General features: G+C 43.3%; 1 protein-coding gene across 1 annotated transcript in view; it reads right to left on the bottom strand.

Annotated features, from left to right (window-relative positions):
- Positions 1–22,873, bottom strand: part of PHKB (phosphorylase kinase regulatory subunit beta) — a 122,740-nt gene that overhangs the window by 55,662 nt on the left and 44,205 nt on the right. The window contains exons 7-13 of the mRNA XM_023519650.1: positions 21,518–21,633; positions 12,921–12,984; positions 9,308–9,403; positions 8,359–8,556; positions 7,666–7,723; positions 7,045–7,122; positions 4,906–5,064 (exon numbers count right to left, since the gene is read on the bottom strand). Of these exons, the coding sequence (XP_023375418.1) occupies positions 4,906–5,064; positions 7,045–7,122; positions 7,666–7,723; positions 8,359–8,556; positions 9,308–9,403; positions 12,921–12,984; positions 21,518–21,633 (769 nt within the window). The remainder of the gene's footprint in view (positions 1–4,905; positions 5,065–7,044; positions 7,123–7,665; positions 7,724–8,358; positions 8,557–9,307; positions 9,404–12,920; positions 12,985–21,517; positions 21,634–22,873) is intronic.

Genomic DNA, 22,873 nt, shown 5'->3' with positions numbered 1-22,873 from the left:
GAAAACAGGATGCAAAGTAATAGCTCATTAAGTTAGCAAAGTGTTTATTTATAATGAGTACATTTAATGCCATAAAGGTTACAGGTGACACAATTAACTCTGCAGATTCCTGAATAAGTCAATAAAGACTCTGTCGGTCATGGGCTGTGTGTGGCTTTGCTCAGTTCTCCCGAGCCTCGGTGATGACACACAGTACTCATCTCAGAGAAGTTAGGGGGATCACTTAGGGTAACATTTGTAAAGGGCAGAGCACAGAATTCGACATGTTTTAAGGCACGTATTATAATTAGTTACCTCTGCGAAACGGCCTGAGACTCCAGATGTCATTGCTTTTCTATTCAATTTTATTAATATATTTGAGGGCGGGATCATAAGTTTTTTTAAACAAGTTTTCTAGCCTTAGTAGCAATTCGACTAACACTTTTAGTTTCAAGAAAGCCAGTCGTTTATACAAGCTAAAGGAAGAAAACCTTCTTAGGTGAAGCTTCTAAAGTCATACCGTGTTACATGTGCTCTCAAGATGTTTATAATACCCGATTCACGGAATCTCTCTGTAGGTCGCCAGCAATCACGTGGACGCCAGAAGACACAGCAGAGGTGCTGAGAAATAGAGGCCTTTCTGCTTGGAGTTCCCCAGAGTGTGACAGCTGAGACGTCTCTGAGTGGCCACGGTGTGCAGACACCTCTGTGTGCTCTTTCTCCCCCATTCGCTTCATCTTTAACTGACCAGTAGGGAAGCCACGTGCTACGCTGACTGAGGCGCCACCTGCATCTGAAGTTAACAGACCAACGAAAACCACGCCCCCGGCTTCCGCCGTCCTCACGCTCACGAGGTGCACCTGGTCACCGATGTTAACGTTTAAAAAGCATTCGGGTTCCAGGCTTAATCGATGGCTTTTGTATTCGAGGCCAATTGGGCAAGAAATATCGTTAATGGAATCAAGTGCGAATGGCCTTGACTTCGTGACAAACACTGGAACGAGGCAGTAGTACACCAGAATAACTGGCTGCCCTCAGAGACAAAAATGTTTCCTAGGCTGTCACACTCCCTTCTTGCTGTAGAGTCACTGGACGGCACAGCGACTGGCAGAGTAGGTCTCTACCAACGGCCGCTGGACTGTTGAGTAAGTAGCAACTAGCGAAGCGTTTTCTTCGTTATCTTCATATTCCTCGTGATGTTTTGTGGCTCCGGGGTTTCCCCAAGGAAGGCCCATGAGCGTCCCAAGCTGCCTTGTTAGCAAGAACTATGAAACTATTTTCACAAATACTCGCTCCTAAATGGTGGCTGAGAGAGGGAAGGAGTGGAAGGGAGGACAGGAAGGAGAACAACCATGTAAGTCTGTATTTGTCCCACGGTAAGTACTTTAAGTATTATATCCTCATCGGTTAATCCTTACAACAGAAAAATAAAGAAACTGATGATCACGGAAGTTAGGAAAATTCTTCAGGTCACTAAGTAATAAGTAGCAGAACTTGAACTCAAACCTTGAACTGTCTAGTTTCTAAGTTCATGACCCCAAAACTCTTGATGGTTCTGCAATAGTCCAAGAAAGACGTGGGAAAAAAAGGAAATGAAACCAAAGGACGAGAAAGTGGAGGAAGAGGAAGATGATGTCAGAAATAATCTACATCACATGGTTACGAGTTTGCTGGGTGTTCATAATCATTTAAAACATAGTTTCCACTGGAAAATAAACTGAGCTGCAAACGATGTACCAAAAAACTTGAGAGACCCAAAGAACTAAATTAGGAACTCTGCATGTATATAACATTTGGGATATTTTAAAGTACTTCTATACCTATTTTATCGCATTAACAGTCTCTATTAATACTCCTAGTAAATTAAATAATACCTATCCCAAAAAGAAAAAAAAAAAAAAACTTGTAAAATTCAAGAAAATTTCCATTTACCTGAATATTTTGGGAGTTCGTGTGTATTAGAGAGAAAGTTATAGTTAATTAAAATTGCTCGATAATTCAAGCTCACTCAAAAAAATACGCCTCATTTTAACTCTCGATGTTTATTAATAATGTTTTCAAAGTAGCCATCCTAAAAAATATTCTTATATTAACCTATCTTCGGTCATACAGCATGTAAAGCTCCCATCTTTAATGATCTGGGACCTGACGGTCCCACCGAAATGGAAATTGTCCCCACGAGTGTCTTGACGCTCGAGGTGAGGAAAGTTGGTTGCGTACACGTTGAAAAGACAAACCAAGGTCTAGAAGTCAGATTTTCTGTAAAGCTACACAATTATAGTTTCTTTTTAAAAAATATTGAATAAGAGAATACATTCAACTTAAATAATGGCTCTGGGGAAGTTTTAGAGGAAAGGTACCATTAACCTTACGTTATCTCATATTCCTCGTTTTCTTAATCTCAAAATAAATTCAGTGCAAAGATCATAATTTCCAAGTGACTGTTATGTGATAAATACTAAGGTTATTTCTGCCAAATAACTCAAAAGGCACACGGCTTTCTAGACCGACCGTCTCTTACGCAGGTAGTTTCTAAACTTCCATATTTAACAATGGAAGGTATAACGAATGATCGTTTTATTCCAAGACACGTCAAATGTTATATCTCAAAATCTGTCTGATTTAAAATAAACGTGTTTATAATTTATGTACCTATTTTCTAGCAAACACTGATTTTCTAAAAGTCTAATTTTTCTAAAGAAAACATGCTGTAATAATGAACTATTTTCTGAGAACACAGCGGGTGGTTCCGGGCCCGGGAAACAGCGTGTCGAGTCTCTTCGCTCCGACAGCGGAAGAAAAGCCCCATCGTTTTACTGAATGATTATTCACTAAGGCAAACTTAGAGCAAAATCTCTTCATTAGGTCTCACCGGATACAAGCTCACCTGAGTTAGTGAAAGTTATGCACAAGTACAGAATCTTTTTAAGGATTTATTATTTTCATGTAACTCCAACTAACTGCCCACAAAATACTGTCATCAAGCAAATATCCAACCGAGGCTCCCTTGATGCATAAAAGGGACTTTGTTAGTAAACGAGGTGTCTGGGGTCTTAATAACATCCACGCATGTTTGAAGGTCCTTGGGGCAAGTATACAACAGTTAAGAGCAACCAAAGAATTCGGTCTTGAGTCTTATTCATCTCAACCAGCTACTGAGGAGACGACGCACGCCTGGGTCAGGGTACTAATGAGCAGGCAGCATCCCTGCCTGGTTTCCACGCCTTTCTGGAAGCTCAGCAGGGAAAAGCGACTCTGACTCTTCTTTGAAGTCTTTCTTCTTTTTGATTATGAAACAGAGATTAAAGCAGGACCTGGACTATTTCTGTTCACTCTGCTCTTACTATAAGAAAATGCTATTTATACTCAAAATGTCTACATTCGGTATATTTATTTTGGCATAAGGAAGGTCCAATGCTTTTTTACTGGCTGATGCTATTTTCAATCTTTTTCTTTTTTTTTTTTTTAAGCTCAATCTGCTTATGTGGAGTATGGTCGATTCTGCATTTCCAACTCATTAACCTTCTTAGTTTTATCCAGAGGCTTTACTCAAATAGCACTGTTTCTAGCTGTATCGATCTCAGGCTGGATATATAGCAAAAAAGCAGGATGAAGGTTTAGATGTCAAGTCCCATGTCCTAGGTGCCAGTTTTCGGCCTCAGAGTCACAGATGATTTTCATCAGAAACGTGTGATTTTGACGTTAAAATTCTTGTCCTTCCACCAGTTACCTATTCCTCAATTACGATATTTTTTATTTAGCTGTATCGATATGGCTTCTTTAAAAATAATATTGTAAGCAGAGATAAGCTTCCCAACTTGGCTTGATTCTAAGAAAACTACTTCGAGTAGATATATATTTTTTTTTTTGCGGGGGGGCCGAAATATATAAGCAAAATCTGTATGAAGAATACTAACTCCATATCAAAAAGCTGTCCACTTACAGAAAGAAAATTTTTTTGCAGGTTCTTAAATTAGCATTATTTGGAGCTCCAGATAACACAGTTAGGAAATGGGAACATCGAAAACAGCATTAACTTAATCCTCTCTTCTTTAGCTGGCTTCTGTTTGCTCTCGTATATTATTTGCGAAAAGCCTGAATCGGCGATCTGGACTCTGAATTATTCTTCCCTAATGGAACGTAAAAGAAGCAACCAGAGACGGTGAGCCTCACGGCGCAAAGTTAGCATGTCTGCAGAAACGCTAGTGACGGCAAGACAATGGCAGCAGAACAGCGACGGCGAGCAGTTCTTGCGGTGCAGAGTGTTTACAACCCGCCGTGTCACGATGACAGCCTTTTTGATGGAAATGCTAATAATATTTGATATTTTAGCAAGGAATGGTGCAGGAAGATGGAGAATGCTTTTTCGTGTTCATTCAATTAGACTTCATTTCAATGTGTCCAAAGAGTACTCCTATCAAGCTGAAGTTTCGGGAGAAGCTGAAAAGTAACTCTTCAAAGAATCATGAACAACAGTGCCGTTAAGCGTCCAGCCAGCTGAATAAACTGCCAATGTGCATTTACTGGGAAGAAGAGAACTCTGAGGTAACCGATTCCTTGAGGTAAATGGCTTGCTGACGCTATGACTAAACGTGATTGTCATATTAAATCAGAATTTTATTTCACTATATAAAAGTAAACCAAAGTTCCCACAGTCTTCTGCGAGAACCCTCCCCACTAAGCTGAATGCAGTCTCCTAAAGGGTCGTAACAGCACCCACGCTCGTCTGACCATCTTCCCACAAACTTTCCATCATCCTCCAGGGAAAGAGACAGATTTACACACCTTTACATCCCAAGAAACTCCCCCAAGACCTCCTAACAGCACAAAAGCCACGCAAATCCTAGAAAAACGTCAGCAGACACATATTTACTTCTAAGGGCTCGAGAGCAAGGGATAAAATCGATCCCAACTTTCCACACTTACCCAGGAGTTTTGCGATGACATAAAGGGCTTGTCCCCAGAGGAAGAGTTTTCCATCACGGCCACAGTTGCTAGGAAATCGCTTTTGACTACCGGGGCTTCTTTTCTCAAATTCTACAAAATCAGCTGGCACATAATAGTACTTTGGTACCACGGGATAACCTACGGAATTGAGAAGTAAATATTTAAAATACGACAAATCAGTGTCCTAACCCCAGTTTTCCTTCAGGAAACTGCAATGACTGGAAAGTGGGCAGAGAGAGGTCACACAGAAGGGAACAGATCTGACAGGCTACAGGAAACCGGATATTGTGGCTCCTTTCAGAAATTGCTAGTGAAAAATGTAGAAAAAGCTTTTCGACTTGAAAACACGAATGTGACGGCATATGCTCTGCGTTAGCCAACAATGTGTACATAATCCCCTTCGACAATGTTTAATTTTAACACCTTTAAGTGAATCAACAAATATACTGTATGCAAATATTTAGAGCCATAGGAGCAGCTATGTTTAATAGGATTAGCCCGTGGAAGCTTTGCAAATGAGGTACTGTGTCATCTTAAATGAAGAATTATAACCCTGAGCCATCGCTTAGAGCAAAGGAATCCTCATTTTAAACATTAAGCCCATTATCTCTCATTCAATATCGCTAAAGAGAAAAAGATCCATCTTCCCCTGTGACCAACCCGTTTGAAGATATTCTTTGGTAGAAAACTAAACATGATTATTTATAGGCTGTAATCTCTGTGAATGATATCAAAAGGGAAACGAAAGCATCCTAAGACTTTTTTTTTTTTGCAATAACAGCCCCTGGTGAACTTAATTTTCCTAATAAAATTGCACAGATTTCCCTAAAATTTGCTTCCTTTTTCACGCGTCAATCAATAGTGACATTTGTGTCTAAAACGAACAAGTTCAATGATGCACAGAGACTAGTTCAGACATTACTCTGTGAACATGATGAAGCCTAAAGCGTGGTCCCCAGACCACCATGGAGTATCAATCCACCTCCAAACACTAGATTTGATTCAAGGGACTTCAAATATTATATTCATTACGACATTCATCATATTATTTCTCACACTGGACAATGATTCTTGGGGGGGGGGGAGGCACAGAAACATACATAACTGGTTTTACAAATTAATCTAAATTTGGAATTCGGTGTTTATCCATAAACATTTCACCTTAGCATTCCAAGCATCTTAAAGGGTGAGCACATATGGGAAGCATCTACTCCAAGATACTTGTAGAAAACCCTGGAGAATACCACGAACCTCACGTGGGGTGGGAATGGGGCACAGTGCTGTGGCTGGCAGTTCGCTTATCATGCCCAAAAGACCATCCACGTTTTTGCCAACACATAATAATTAACTTCCAGATAAATGTTTTCAAAGCTACTCATTCATGAAAATACATTCTTATTTTGCTAATTCTTCCAAACCCCAGAGACATATGGAACCTCTCGTTTGGAATTCCTTTGAGAATCAGTTTTCAAGTCACACAGAGAAACTGGTCGCTGTTTCACGGGCACTGCTGGCATTTAACCGAGACCAATATGCCGCTCATGGCCTGAGCCATTTAATTGTCTGTAACATGTCAAACCCATCCTCAGAGGATGACATCCTAGCACCAGGGCGGACTGTCAAAACAACCTGCTGCCGGCCCTAGAGGCGACCCCAGGAAGCAGAGTGCTCCGGGTGAAGGGTGACGGTGGCGCCTCTGGGCCAGGCCATAGCCTCTGTGCGGCCCGCTGCAGGGGGCAGCACGCCCCTAACGCAGCCCCTGGGTAAAATCAGTCACTTCTCGTTACTGTCACACTGCATAGGTAAAGGAGTTACACAGCAGGTAACTAACAGGTGAAGAACCTGTGCCCACCTGGCAAACCGCTGTGTGATCACGATAGCCATGACCACCTAATCCATCACCTTCCCGTCTCGCCAAATGACTTCCTTTCACGAAAACAAATTTATTATAACAAATTAATAGATTATTCTTTCTACTTCATTTAAGGCCCCATTTACTTTTTCGATTTAGTATAAATTGCTCTGTTTAAAAGGAATCATTTATACATTTTGAAGGAACATTAAAGAGATATTAGTGGGAAGAGTTTCTTGAAGAAAAAAAAACCAATCCAACTATACCTTCTGTGGTCTGATGAAGTATGGGGGTCAGGAGATCCTGATATTCCTTTACTTGCTTGGGATTGCCTCTAAAAACTCCTGAAACGTAAAATATAAAACACAGTAGCATCTGAGCTCAATAAGCACCACAGAAATTTTACCTTAGACAAATCTATTAGCCCAGTTACAATTATTTTGGTAATTTTCTATGTAAATGATAAAAATAAAATATAAAAAAATGTAATGAAAAAAGGGTAAATACGCGTGTGACATTTTTTCCAGGAAATCGATTTTAGAAGGTCATGCTGGCATTTAGAATTGAAAACTGAATTTTAATGGAGATTTCTCTAGTCTCAAGTGTCAATGTTACGGATATTCGCAGTGTCACAAATGACAGTGTTCGTGATTTCTATTCATAGAAATCTTTGTAAATATGAAAATACATTCGCGTCATTTTTAAAATAATTCACAGTCCTATTTAATTTTTCTGGATGGTTTCACATTCGCTCCGAAAGCAGGGCCAGCAGCAAGCATGGCCGACTGCAGCCTGCCTCCCCAGCAGAAAGGAGTCACGCCCGCGTCCGCTCTCCCTTCAGATGCTTACATACCCCGTAGCTGAAGTTTCAGGGGAAGCTCACTTACCGTCGATCATCATGTAAAGAAAAAATATGGGGAATTCACATTCAATGCCGTCAAAGAGCTAAAACGGAAAATGAAATATTTTAAATTTCAGTAACAATTAATGAGGACAATCATATGAGTTAGAACAATTGTATCAATTAGAGCAATTATAGTTAGGATATACAGAAGACTTATTTATAGTTCTAACGAGATTGGACTAGTTTTATAAGTAGTTTCACTGTTCTTTTTTAAAAAAAATTCTCAGAACTCTCATCATTCAAGAGCTTGTTCATTTAATCCATCGCACGTTGTCATTCATTCAATTAATCCTTACTGAGTACTGAGGAACGCCTGGCACCAGCCAGGGGACAAAAAGATGGAGAACCTGCCTTCGGGGGCTCACGGCCCCCTAGGGAGGCAGCATGTCCGTGACCCGCTGCAGCTCCCACCCTCGTGAAGTGACGTGTCTACGCATGGTGCCTCTGGGTCACAGGGAATGCCACCCGAGCCTGCCCAGGGCTCAGGGAAGGGTTGATAAGGAAGGAGAGGCCCCGCTCTGCTGACGTCTCTCTAGGGACATGAGCGGAGGGAGAGGCCGAGTAACTTGCCCGAGGCGAGTGAGTGGCAGGGCGGGACTCCTGCCGAGAAGTCCCCTCCCACACCGGTGCCTCTGACCCCTCTGCTGTGCTGTGGGTCCGGGCCGTTCCTCGATACCTTGATTTCGGCTGGTTTGTAGTAGCGTCTGTTGGGATCTTCCAGCGCCGTTCTATACCCATCTCTCAAGAAACGCTTAAATCCATACTTTCCTTTTAATTTTCTAACCACTTTATCCAGTGTCTGGTTAAACAAAGCTTCGTCATCCAGGGCGAATGCAGGATAACTGATGCAGGGGAGCAGGGCGGCATCTGTGTTCTGGGGGGCGACATGGAAAAAGGGGGCCATGTGAGTGCCCACGGGCTGGGGCCAACGCAGCCCCATGAGTCACCAAGGGGGCCTGCGGGGAGCCTGCTGTGCTCCGAGGACAGGGAGGTGCCTACAAGTGTGGCTCAGCGAGCCTCGCAGAGGAGATAGAACGGGGCTCATTAACGAGGTGTGTTTTCAAGTTCAACACCGAACTCAAACTTTAAGATATTAACGAAGACGGTGTATAAAAATTTGACACCAGTAGTTATTACAACTTGGTTTATAACAGTGAAAAACACAAAACAATCTAAATGTCCAACAACAGGTAAGTGCGAGTACATACATTGCAGATATGGACTTACTGACATGGAAACGTGCCCGTTCACAGAACTAGGTCGTGACGCATGGTGAACAATGTTCTTCCAGTTTCGTAAAGTAGAGACATTACGTATGCACATAAAACACATGGGAGCGCAAATGTCGTCGCCCTAAGATTATAACTGAGTGGTCAAATAATGAGCGGACATTATATTATTATCTGCACGTTTGTGGGTTTTGTTTTCCTTTTACCAAAATTTCGAACTGCTTCTATACAATGGTCGTTATTAAAGAATTATTCCATTGTGGGTGTTTTCTAAAAGCGGAGCCGCAAATGACCCACAGGAAAATCGACAGCTGGGTACTACGGGCACATCAAAGTCCATCGGCAATAACGACCACGTGTGACAGCGCATGTTAACTTGGGGTAAAAATGTCTCACGTGAGATCTGGACTCTCGAGGGAGCAGAGAGCACAGCGTCTGCCTGTTGCGGTTGTGAGCGTCGAGATCCACGAAGATGACTGACCAGGAACAGCCCTGGGTAAGAAGGAGAAAAGCGTTTCCGAAACTGAGGGAAAAGAGCTTGCAGAAGGTTGGGCATTTTGACTGTGAGAAATTCCACAAAAACAGTAACATTGGTTGCATTTTAGTGGCATTACAGAAGATTTTAATTTTCTTTTTTATACTTGCAGTATTTCTCAGATTTCTTACAATAAACATTAATTTTATAATCATAAAAAAGTGTTATTTTTTACATTTTCCCCATTTCACCTTAGTTTTCTTATAAGTCAAAATGTATTGATTACAAAAAACTAATCAATTAAATATTTTATTTTAATAAAAACACAAATACTAATTTAGCTAACATTTTTGGCAATGAATAATGCAAAAACATTTAAATTCATAAAATCTCACTGTACAGTCCTAAAAAGAACACTGATTATATGATCAAACTAAACAAATTTAGATACAATCTAGAATTATGGAAATAAAAACTACTTGATTAAAATATGAAGACAAGAGAATCTCAAATAATAATAATGCGAATAACACTAGCTAATATTCCCTATGCCTGACATGGATCAGCTCACTTAATCCCCGTATGTAGATATTATTATCCTCATTTTATTGAAAAATGGATGCTAAATCTTGCTTTAACAAGGCAAGGGTTCAAAATCGAGTCTCCGACACAGAAGCTCACATGTTAATCACCAAGTTATACGACTTCACACGCTAAAAAATACCTTCGAATGAGAACCAGAAGCTTGGGGAGAAAAAGGTGTAACAAAACTGTTAACTGATTGCTACCCAAGTTGAACCTAGTTAAAAAAAAAAAAAAATGTTTACTATGGAGCCATTAGTGCTTTCCATATTCCAGAGCAGAGCGCAGTCGTAAGTAAACATGACTGTTCTTTTCCTGGGAAGCTAAATATTTTGAGAATCAAGGAGAACGAAATTGGAAGGCGAAGACTGCTTCCGTGAAAGAGAAAACTCAGAAAAACTCCTGGGGGTAAGAAGAAGGCAACTATCGTAAAAATCATGCTGGCTCAATATTACCTTCCAAATCGCATCCCAACTCTCTCCAGCACGGAAGATGCATTCGCCCCGAACTCAAAACACCCTGAATCGATCTCCTAGACGGAAATGCGAAATCCAGACCAGGCCCTCTGAGGAATCCAAACCTCAGATTCGGTAGGTGAGTATTTTTCCTGTGAATCCATGTTCACACATGGATACTAGCTCATGAAACAGAATTTCTCATTCACAGCACCATTTCTTAAATCTCTTTTAACTGACGAATAAATCAAGAAACAAGGAATGAATGAGCCTGTCTCTCACCAACCAGATTAATGCTCAACTATCCTTTCTATTATTTGTCATTGCCTGCTCCTCTTCTGCTCACAAAACGGCTTTGAACAACGCTTCACGCTGCAGCTGCCACTGTCGGAGTGATGTGTTCTCTGCTCGAGGACAAGAAACAATAGGAGCTGCCCTCTGTCCTCCGGGCACTGGCCCAGGCGCACACGAACACAGAAAGGCCGTGCGTGACGACACGTGGCTACGCACCCGGTGAGCAGCTAAGGTGAAAGGACAATGCTAATAATAAACCTGTGAAGGTGACAGGAGGGAAATAAAATAGGGAACTTGGGGTGCTTCGTGGAAAAAGTGAGGGCCAGAGTTAGGGTCTGAATCTGGGCAGAAAGAAGAACAAATAACGCTATGAGAACAAAACAGCAGAGAAATGAGAGGGTGTCAGACGTTGGGAGCCTGTGAATACGCAAAATCATAGGACTTATAATTTCTCTTTAGGCTGATAATTAATAAAGCTAATTGCATGCCGCATTAGTCTGCCTCAAGTCGGATTTTTAAAGATACAATCTAAGTGGGCTAATTTATAAATAATGAAGTAAAATGGCAAATATGGCAATTCTTGCCATTATTTGATTAAAACAGACAGCCAACTTCTACTTTCTGGCCACAAATAAATGGCTTATTTATCTAAATTCATCAAAGTATTTGTTCAGGCCTCTTCCTCTGCCAGCCTCTAAGAAATAATGTGTCACCATATTTCAAGACCGAGACCAAAGCTAGGTGACTTTATCGTTTGTCATCCTCTTACAAAAGCAGACCGTGCTTTAGGCAGATGGTCTGCATCTACAGGAGGATTAAATCCGCCTAAGCCCACAGGCAGTGCAGCGCTTCCTACTCAGAAGCAGATTTTTAAAAACCATCATCAAGGAAAACGTTCGTATGGACTTAATTATCACCTACTTTAAATCATCATGCACGTTAATTGCAGGCCTGCAAATTTCAAAGGCAGCCAGACACGCCTGCTCTGCTCCGAACACCTCGTCGCAGGAGCGTACTCTGCGGTTGTCCCCTTTCAGATTCTGGACCCGGTTTGGGTCAGTATCGTGACTTCTCCAATTAAGGACAGGAATTTGAAAGGGTGTTTAATAAGTATATATCATCCAGGACATCTGAGTGACTCTGAATATTTCATTTCATCATCCATTTCCTGAATCATGACAACTCTGCCTTAACATCCTGACTCCGTCTAAAGGGCATATTTTAAGACCGACAGCTCACACTTCACTCCCAAACTGAGTTCCGTGACTGTGTTCGAGTAAATACACTGCATTACATGACACCCCCTTGACTGATTTTACAGCTGGAAATGTGTCTCTTTCGATCACCTTTACTCATAACGCTCATAATGCTCCTCTCCGCCCGCCACCTCCAGCAACTACCAATCGACTCTCTGCATCTGTGTTCTTAGTGCTGTGTTGTGTTGTGTTGTGTTGTTTACATTCCACACATCGGTGAGAGCAGAAGGTATTTGTCTTTCTCAGTCCGACTTATTTCATTTAGCATAATGCACTCAGTATCCATGCTGTTGAAAATGTCAAGATTTCATTCTTTTTTATGGATGAATAATATTGTATATGTGTGTGTGTATATACATGTAGATGTGCGTATATATACATATATATATTACATATGTGTATATGTACATTTACATATAAACATATATATATCACATTTTCTTTATTCATTTATCCATCGATGGCCACTGAGATTTAGACATACGATTACAGCCAATTGAGGGTTAAGGTAGGATTGAAACTTCTACTTCTTTGGCTGGACACGTTACACAAATTCCCCTCTACGAGAGATATATGTTGATATACATTAAATTGAAACCAACATGAGAACCGACATGGAACATACACGATATATAATGCCAGAAATATTTCGAAGTGTGAAAACTCATCAACAGACTTGAGGGGAAAGTTACTGAACGAAGAGAATGAGAATTCTTTATCAAGAGACTTGTTTTAATTAAGCAACGTTTTTTAGTCAGAAAACTAAAATTTAACTGGAAAATCATATTCAAAGAGAAGCTTGTTCAACCATGAGCTGCTACATAAATTTCAGACATTCTCTGATCATAAGGAATGATTTGGTTAATGAATGCCTAAATTAATTAAACACATAATTCAAAATTAAAAAATCAAAGTTTGTTGAGGCTACTGCTGTTTTTTTTTTTTACCTGGTTGCCGAAAAGGTTGAATCCATTAATTGCTTCTAGGGCTGCTTTTGCTAAGCCAACAGAGCTAAAAGAGAGAAAAAAATACTGTGTAACTCTGATATATCTGGCTATGAAATAAAAACCACCAATGAATATTCACAAGCAAGTTGCTTTATTAACACTCGTAACAACTTCTGAAGAAGAAAAACGTCTAAGAGACTTCAATCTGACATTTTAATTTTTCTTTTTTATAGTTAGTGATCTTCGGGGACAAATATTTCTAAGTCCACCTTGATCTAGACAAATGGTCATACCACTGTTGAGTGCGATTTTAATTCTAGTATCATTTATATTCACTAACTCAGGGAAAAAAAGGATGAACTTTAGAGGCAGGTGTATGATGGCGACATGCACAGCAATAACCAGGCGTCCCAAGTTCAGATCAGTGTAAGAGAGGTTTCTGATGTCAACTCTGGGCCTTAATTTTCTTAAGGCCTGCATGTCATACATTACCACGAGTGTGGCCTGATATGCCCATTCAAATACTCTTCTCTCGGAAACTAATAAAATAGGCATTATTTTATGCTCACAGAACAACTGATTGCCATACCTCTCATTTTTTGCTATTTTCTTCTCTTTATAATAAAATGCGTCCTCTTTGGGACTCTCAAATGCCACCTACAATAGTACTGAAAAATGAGAACACCCAATTTTCATTAAAATATGACGCTATCATCTTATAAATATCAACCTTTAAGTATTTTAGATCTAATATCGTTTATTTTACTTACTGCAATTTATATTTTACTAAAAGCAACTGCATACGCCGTTAATATCACTTAAAATTAGTGATCTGTCACCATGTCAGCATCTGTCTTAGGCACTGACTAACAAAGTGGGGTCCCCAGAGTAGTGGCATCACCCCAGAACTCGCTAGCAACGCCCGTTCCCTCTCCTCTCTGGGAGCGGGGCCCAACAATCAGCGTTAAGACGCCCTCCAGGCGTTCAAGTGCACTTTCAATTGGAGAACAGCTGTTCCAAGCTATTCGTGTCTCCATGATCTACATTTTCTGTGGCCATTTACATGAAATGTTCTTGAGTAAGGGCTATTTTTATTACCAGATAGTAAATAGACAGGAAACTTTTGAAAAACACATGGATGGGAACATGGAGCAGACATAAGCTCTCCCTTCCTCTCACTGGATGTCACATAAACAAAGATAACGAGGCTCGGAGGGTGGAAAGCCGGGCTGGCGGGGGACCTCAGGGTTCTAGGGACCACAGAGTGCTGAGTGTCCTTTCTGCCTCATCCATACCAGACTCAGAGCAGAAACGCCAGTAGGTGCCTACAAAAAAAGGGCCACAAAAGACCAGGAAAAGGGTAGCCCAGCAGAACAGGAAACTTTCAGACAACAACCACTCTGAAGAAACTGTGGCCTTGCCCCACCCACTCCTGTGACGGCCAGTAGCAAACAGGCTCCTTTACTCCTAAGTCTGTAATGAGGACCCTCGCCCACTCCCCAGCGCTCTGAGCCGTGGGGGTGTCAGAGCGGTCTGAGGAGGAAGCCACGGCTTTCACCTCTGATGGGTGGTAAGGAGCCCCCCCACCCCCGGTGTCAGTGGCGATCCCCTGGGGAGCCTGGCCTTCCACCACCCAGCACTCATGAGGTGGGCCTCCCCTTCCAGCTGGGTTGGGGCACATGGTCCACTGGAGAGCCAGGATGCTGGCCCACGCCTGGCTGTAAAGAGGCCATGCCCCTGCCCTTGAGTGTAAGTGGAGGCCACTTGGGAATCAGGAACGAGGCGCTCCTGTCCCCCTCAGCCAGGGGGTGCCACTGGCGGCCTCCTGGGAATCTAGATGCCCCAGCATCCCTCCCAGACCCAGCAGTGCTGAGGAGTCTACATCTTGGGTGTCAACAAAAACCTGGCTTTACATCTCACTGAGCAGTAAGGAGGTGACAGCCCTGCCTCCTCCTCCTGCCAGAGGCTGTGTCAAAAAAAAAAAAAAAAAAATACAGCTAAAATCAAAAATTAAAATCAGATCCAAGGTCTGATAATATGATACTCAAAATGTCCATGTCTCAATCAAAGAGCATTCATCATATCTAGAACCAAAAATATCTCAGACTGAGTAATAAAGGACAATCAATACATGCTAACACTGAGATGAAGCGATGTGAGAATTATCTGACAAATATTTAAAGCAGCCATGTTAAAAATACTTCAATGAGCAATTATGAATATGATTGAAAAAAATGAAAAGACAGACAGCCTCAGCTAAGAAACGGAAAGTGTCAGCAAAGTTTTCCAAAGTGAAAAATGCAATAATCAAGACAAAAAGTTCACTGGGATCGATGACCAAATGGAAGAAGTGGAGGAAAGAATAACTGAACTGGAAGATTAAACACCAGAAATTATCCAATCCGAACAAAAGAGAGAAAACGGACTGGTAAGAAAATAGAGAGTCTCGGGGACCTGTGCACACTGTAATAAAGACATGACAGCCATAACAGTGAACCCCCAAGGGGAAGGGTGGGGGAGGGGAGGGGCTAAAGGAAAGCTCTTGAAATAGTGGCCGAAAACTTCCCAGCAACAGACAGAAACTACAGATTCAAGCAGCTAAGTGAAACTCAAACAGAATAAGAGAGAAATATCCATACTGGGTCACATTGTAACGTCTAAAAACCACAGACAAAGGAAAAATCTGGGAAGCAGCTAGAGAACACTCCCTATCCCCGGAGGAAAAACAACTGACTTGCTCATCAGAAACCACGAAGGCTGAAAGGATGTGGCAAAGAGCTGTCAATCACTGAAAGAGCAGACTTTCCCTTTCTAGATTACGCCGGGTCTCAATGGCTCTGACAGATAGGGTGTGGCTGGTGGAAGCCACCTGCATGACCGCTGAGACCAGGGCATAAATGGTGGCACAGCTCCCGCCCAGCCCTCTCTTGGGGTGCTGAGCCTTGCACTCCAGCCACCACGCTGCAAGGAAGTCTCACGGCAGACGGCTCCTGCCAAGGTCCCACGCGATGATCCGCTACCTGAGCGACGAAGCCCTGGGATCAACTCCAGCCCCAGCCCCAGCGGGCGGCAAAGACACGAGACCCAGAGCATGAGCCACCTCGCCTAGCCCAGTCCACCTCAGCACCGCGAGAATTAATAAAGGATGGTTGTCTGGTGCCTTTGAATTTAGGGCGGTTGATTTGCGACACCAGGTAACCAGAAAAGAACCTGAGTCAGGTCCCCAGCTCTATCACGGATGGACCCAGGGCAGGTGGCCACTCGCAGCCTCGCACACCACACATGAAGCCCACGCAGTACCTGCACGAGAAGTCCAGGCCACGAGAACTCAAGCAGAGGAGAGCACCTCGGAGCCGTGTATTCTGACAGTTCTCACAAAAATATTCACCGCCAACGCGTTTTCTCACTTAGGGACGTGTCCCTGACGTCCGAGGGCTTCCCCGTGGGCCACCAACGCGCAAACGCCTGCACGCATATCACTGAGTAATGCCAGAAAACCTCCATTTACAGTGTGAGGCACACGTGCCAGTAAGACAGCTTGCGGTATTTTGAGACGGGAAAGTTACTTATTCGGAAGGCAAGTGCGTAAGGAATTCTGTACTGGAGGAGAGGACGCTATACCTGGACGAGAGTAAATGTCAAATGTCCAGTTCCTTCCACCTGAACTTTCTTTCCCAATGCGATGCGCTGAATAATTGGGCTTAACTGAAATTTACAAATATCCATTGAATATTTAACTCTCTGGCAAGAGCAAGCTGTTCAGAAAACGAAACACACTCCTAACTGATCCTACCTTTAACTGGCAAATACAATACATAACTTTGTCAGAATTAAAACTGTTTTACTGGCACAAGGCATTCTCAGAAAATTAAATTATTCTATGATTCGCTATCAAATATATTATCAGGTAACTATTATCAATAGGACATTCATCAATTTTATTTTCGCAAGGAGTTAATTCAACATTCACTTAAGAGGGCTAAAATACGGTGATGTCTGCTTGGGACATGGTGTGTAATAAAGTGAATTGTTGCATACATCAAAGCTTTTCTACAAAAGATGATGGGTTTCGACTAGGTGATTTATAACCCACCGTGAAATTCAAAAGACTAACTGGCAAGCACGGGAACTAAATGCACAGTCTCTGCTCATTAACACGGTGCTTTAGCTCCCTGAGCTACCCAATCATACCTCCTGGAAGAGAAAGAACTTTACAGTACTATGGCTTTAATGGATGCTTGTGAATCGTTCGGTACAGCAAAAATACCTAAAATGAAGCAGAATGGATGGACAGTCGCTTCTGTCGCAGCTCAGAGATTGGAGTATCAAAAATGACTTAAGGAGGCTAAGTAGTTACTTTAAATAACAGGCACTATGTGGGCTAAAATGGTCACTGAAAGCATCTCAGGCTGAGCAAAGTGGTGCTGGTGTTTTAGTGACGGCTTTCCTTCCTGGAGAAGCCAAGGGAATGGAACGTAGCACCGTTAAAAAAAAAAAAGGAAAAAAAAAAAACCTTGAAAAGTCAGACTTAAATTCGCTTTGCTTCTACTGTCTTCTTTATATGGCAAACACGAGATTTAACAAAGTGAAAAATGAAATTATGCTGTTAAATGTAAAGATCTATTTAGCAGGTAGTGTTTCAAAAAGGTTTCTTTCCATTTGGGCACATATCAGCCTTATTAGTTTATAAAGTACAGTTTTCCCTTTTAGCTTCCCAATAGCCCCCAAATTCAGTTAGGTTTGAGATTCAATTCACATATTATAGAAGACTCATCTCTTTGCCAAAACAAAGAGTTTGGATTTAAAGGGTTTAAAGAGAGCCTTAAAAAATAGGAATATCCCTAAATAAATGAGGAGAGGGAAATACGAAGATTAAAATACTTGAATTAAACTTGGAGCGGCTGATATAACTGGGAGATACAATTCTGGGGGTTAAGAATTAGCGCAACAATAAATAGGTACCGAAATGATACGTGGAGGCGATAGACGTAATCCAGCGATGTAGGATTTTAAAATGCTTGGGCGATAATTACAAGACCCAGAGAATAAATGAGAGGGAAGAGGAGAATCTGCTACAGTTCTCAGCACCCCAGAGAAGATGAAGGAGCTTGAGGTCAACGGGGAGGCTGGCGGGGCAGGGAACGGCTGCTGAGAAGCCTTCTCAGACGAGCAACGCAGGCAGAGTGAACAGCTGAGCAGGGTGATGCTCCTTCCAGAACGAGGTTCGGATAAATGCAAGGGGATCACCTTTCAGAAAGAAACTGTGGGGTTTACCTAAGAAGTACTAATAATTCAAGAATTTGAACTATAGGGGATACCAGAGAGCCTGGGGCTGAGCAGGGCGGGTGCGGAGGGCCTGACAAAGCGAGCATCAGCTGAATCGAGTGAGCTGACTGATGGAGGCGCCCCTGAATCCTATCGCGGTTCCACCCACCGAGCGAGTGGGGACACTCCTGTCCTCCGCTGTCTGTTCTTCCAAACTTTAGGAAACGTGTGAAGACTTTAAAATGCAGTGGGAAAGAGGAGAAACAGCCTGGGTGTCCTCGGCTGTACAGCCCACGGACTGCACTTAAAGGACCCCAGAGCGTGGAAGCTGACTTCAGAACACCGTGTGCACGTGCGTGTGCGTGTGCGTGTGCTGGGGGCCCAGGGGCAGTATTCTTCTCTGATCGGTGTGCGTCTTAGGAAGAATGTGCCCAGCGTGACAGAGGAAAGGAGGGACATCCGGCACCCAGTCACTCGGGTCACGTACCGAGGCGACGTCCGATCATGCTCTGCTCACTCTCAGACTCCTGCCGCGGAGGCCTGGGCAGCAGACAGACAGACGGATGGAGCGTGGCACAGTCGGGAGGCATAGGGCAGCGTGAGCACGTGCAGCAAGACCCGCCGTGCGCTATTTCAGGCTGGAACTGTGAAGACAGCTTACGGGCGTAACGAGGATGTCACACTAAGCAGTGAAGGCCAGATCGGACCAGGCACAGACAGCGCTGCGATGTCTCACGCAGCAACAGACCGAGCTGGGACTTAATCCCCGGCTGGCAGCGGCTCTCCATCCCGCTACCCAGGCGCACGCACAGGAAGCTACAGCCACCCACGACCGCCGTGGCCGCATCCGTGAGTGCCAAGTTCCCCTGCAGCTTCAAAACAGACCCTTTTGGCACCAGAAGTGACACATCCAAAGCAGGCTGTAGAGATCTGAGCTCAGAAACATTTGAAAAAAAAAATATGTTGTATGTTATGGGGACTTATCAAGTGTTATACTCTGGAAAATTAGAAGGAAAATGTTAAATGTCTAAAACCCATCCCCCAGTCTAAATGACAAACTTCATTTTCCACTCATCTGAAAACTGGTCTGCTAAAGTTAGGATTAATTTTGCATGCGAAGGGTAGCAAAGGACACTACAAAATGACCCCCCCCAAGCCTTGAAATAAAATCTTTTATGATTCAATTTAAAGATTGGTGCCTTAGCTCCAGGAAAGCAAACTGTTTTTCTCACTGGGGGCTTTCCCACGCCCTCACGGCAGGGCTAGGCTTTGACACAAGGTTCTTGCTGAGTTTACAGCGGGTCCTGAAACACAACCGTTTCATTCACTGTCATTTCATTATGACAATGATGAGCAGAAAAAACACGCGTCCGTCCCCGGGGGGCCACCGGAGCGTGCTGTCCACCTGCGTCTGGGCGGGTTTTCCCCCGGGACTCCGGTTTCCTCCCACATCCCAACAACGGGGCGGGGGGGACACCGGCGTGTCTGATCTGTCCCAGAACAAGAGCGCGAGTGTCCGTCGGTGCTCGCTGCGGGGGAAGGGTGTCCCCTGCAGACGGGGCCCCGCCCGGCACCCTGCACGAAAACATCGTGGTCTTGTTTTCATTAAATTTTCTTAAATGTCTGTAGAGCTCACATTTCTTTCCATGTTTAATATTAGAAGTGTTTTGGGGTCCTTCTTGAGAAGTTTGGTGATATTTTTGTGGCCAGAAATATGCTGTTAGGAACGTAACCTTTGTTTATATCAATGAGCCTACATTAAAATTGGTTTCATTATACGCCATTTTGCTTAAAGTCACAGTTTCCAAGGACCTGCTGACGTCAGTGAGGACCGAATGAACGACGGTTTTGCAAACAGGAAACCCCGACGCCAAACACGTTGCACTGAAAACGACGTCAGGGCGATCGACGTCAGGGCTAGCTCATCATGCCGCCGTACGCTAGCTCATCGTTAAAAAGCAGAGAAGGGCCTGACAAACCACAGACACTGAGAAGGCACGCCTTTAAAAATCACCTTTTCTAATCGAATCCACTTTCTTGTAATTCGACTGATAATCTGGAATGCTGAGAATTTGGACGATAGCTGAAATACATTATCTTCTTATTTTTTATTTGCCAGAATTTGTTTTATGTCTGAAGTTGCCCACAAATTTTTTCTCTACTTCACTGACTCCTTCACTGATTACTCTTCTGCTGCATACTATAAAAATGCCTCATACGAATCATAAAACTTATAGAAAAGCGTTTGTATATTAAGCATAGTTAATCTGAAGGTCCTTTTTGTCTCAATCTGTGTTATTAAAACGTGCTGAACTGTGAGGGTGCACTTGTGCACTCTAGTGCTTACTCGTCCCAGGTCGTCATGATTACTGCAGCCATTACAACTTTATCAAGTAGACGCTACCATCATCTGCACTTTGAAAATGAGGAAACCAAGGCGCTATCCCGCTAGCGACCTGGGGCCTGCCTTCCGTTATTAACTATGTTCCCTGAGCTAAACTTTCTGTGTGATCAGTCCTTCTAAGCAAACAGCTTTCGAGCTGCAGAGTCCCCTTAACCAGTATTTCTCAAACTGTCTCTTGACTTCATTTAAGTCTCAATGATCTAAGCTGACCTACAGCTAATAACCTTTAAATTCTTAAATCTTTTTGTGTTAAATGGACAGGACTAATTGAGCTACACTTTTTACTTAAAAGATGACCTTGTGGGCATAAATTTCAAGTATCTGAGAAGTGCAATCAGTCACTGAAGCTATTTCCCTAACACTAAGGAGCAAATGAAATTCATAAACTGCTAACATCACTCGCCAGCTACATTTGGATAATCGAGCCCACTAACCCCCAGTTCAAGATGCTAATCACGCCTCTTCCAGGAAACAATGAATGCTAACTTTGATCTGAAAGGTCAGGGTGGAAATCAGCTCTGCACATGGAAGGGGGTGTACACGCAGTGCATGTACACGGGTGCTTGGCGGCCTCAATGCGCTCGGTCTTTCGAAGCGCCACGAAGACGAGGAAGGAAAAGGCCAGCAGAACAGAAAGGCCGAGCCGAGGGTCAGAGGCCGACGTGTAAGCATGGCGCCCGGGGGGCTGGGAACACCCTGCACCCCCTGCACCCCCTGCACCCCCTGCACCGCCTGCACCTGCCCACGGGCGCTGAGGGCAGGCTCTTGGGCTTGAATTTTAAGTGAATTTCATCTGCATCACACACAGGAAAAAAGATGAAAATCAACATAGAAACCACGATTCCAGTCTAATACTCTGATTTTTATTCATATTCAAATGAACACATTTAAATTAAAAAAAAAAAACACTCAGAAATCAGCAAATTACCTCGAATGGAGCTCTGTGCTGCCATTATTATATTTGCTCCCTCTCTCCCAGACACCGAAGTCAGGGACCCGGTACACTCTTTCCACGCAAAATACAAGGTTTTGAATAAAAGAGACCTGAAGGAAAGAGACAGAACATAAGAACACACGTGATAGCAGGATGGTTAGCTATTGATAAGAACAATCAGATACCATTGGAAATCCAAATACCTACTTGCCTAGCGACACTTGAACGCGTTGAAAGTGTTGTGATTATTACATTACTACTATGAATACCGTGTTATTCTAATCGAAAGCCCGAAGCGAGAGCCTGATATTATCCCACGCAGAAATAAAATTCACATCCTGTTAACGTTTCAACGATAAGTCTTCAATGATGTATCTATTTCTGTTCATGAAAACAGCATCTTAAGAATTAAGAAAAATGTAAAGCACTGTTTTATACTAGATAATAATATTTGGAATCTAAAATGTCCCTGTAAATGTTAAATAAGTCTACAACTTTGGGTGCGGAAAGGTATTTTTCAGCTCTGTGACGAGCCTGTCCTGTGCTGGGCCGGCGTGGTGTCTTGGGTCCCTTATTCCTGGAACCTTCCCCCTGGTTGTCCTGTGATTCCAGGGACCCAGTCTCAGAGAGCCGAAGCTCGTAGGCAGAGGTGGGCTCCAAGCAACAGACCAGGAGTCACACAGCCTTCCGTTAAAAATCTCAGACATTTGATGAGACTCACGCTCTCAAAAGTAACTATGGAAAGCAAAGAGTATGGTCAGCTCTTATGTAATGCAAGTTTATTCATTTCGATGAAGGTGACATCGTAAGTGGGCTGCCGGTCCGATTCCAGGGCCTTTAATTTGCTCATCGCGTTTTGGTTCGATGTGGCTGACGGAAGTCGTGCGTCTCTCCCGCCCTCCTCCTCACACACCCTAGTCCGCCCTACACACCCCGAATAATTTCATGTTTTAAAAGTTGCGTGTGTGTGTGTGTGTAGATAAATATATATATATCCCCCAAATTACGTATTCTTCAACCCTAAGGAAAACAAGGACTGGGGCGATTTGAAGCTTACATAGAGACAGGAGTGCATGGCAGCCCCCCTCCTTCCCAGGTCCCTGGAGCACCCTGAATGTGAATACGCTGGGGGAGGGAATGGGGGGCTGGGATTACGAAGGCGCGATCAGCAGGGAAAAGGGTTCCAGCTCACGCCGCCTTTCACAGGGTTCGTCTCTGAAACGCCTAGCCAGAGGGGCTCCCCTCAGGAAGGCCCCGCGCGGGCCATGCACTGCCGGCCACGTGACTCCTGGCACAGGGCACAGGCTTCACGGGGAGAGCTGGTGGCAGCGACATCACATTTTATCATTC

Source organism: Pteropus vampyrus, unplaced genomic scaffold (genome assembly GCF_000151845.1).
Source record: "Pteropus vampyrus isolate Shadow unplaced genomic scaffold, Pvam_2.0 Scaffold228, whole genome shotgun sequence".
In the NCBI taxonomy this organism is placed as follows: domain Eukaryota; kingdom Metazoa; phylum Chordata; class Mammalia; order Chiroptera; family Pteropodidae; genus Pteropus; species Pteropus vampyrus.
The sequence above is the reverse complement of the archived record's forward strand: the minus strand, read 5'-3'. Positions and strand labels throughout refer to the sequence as shown.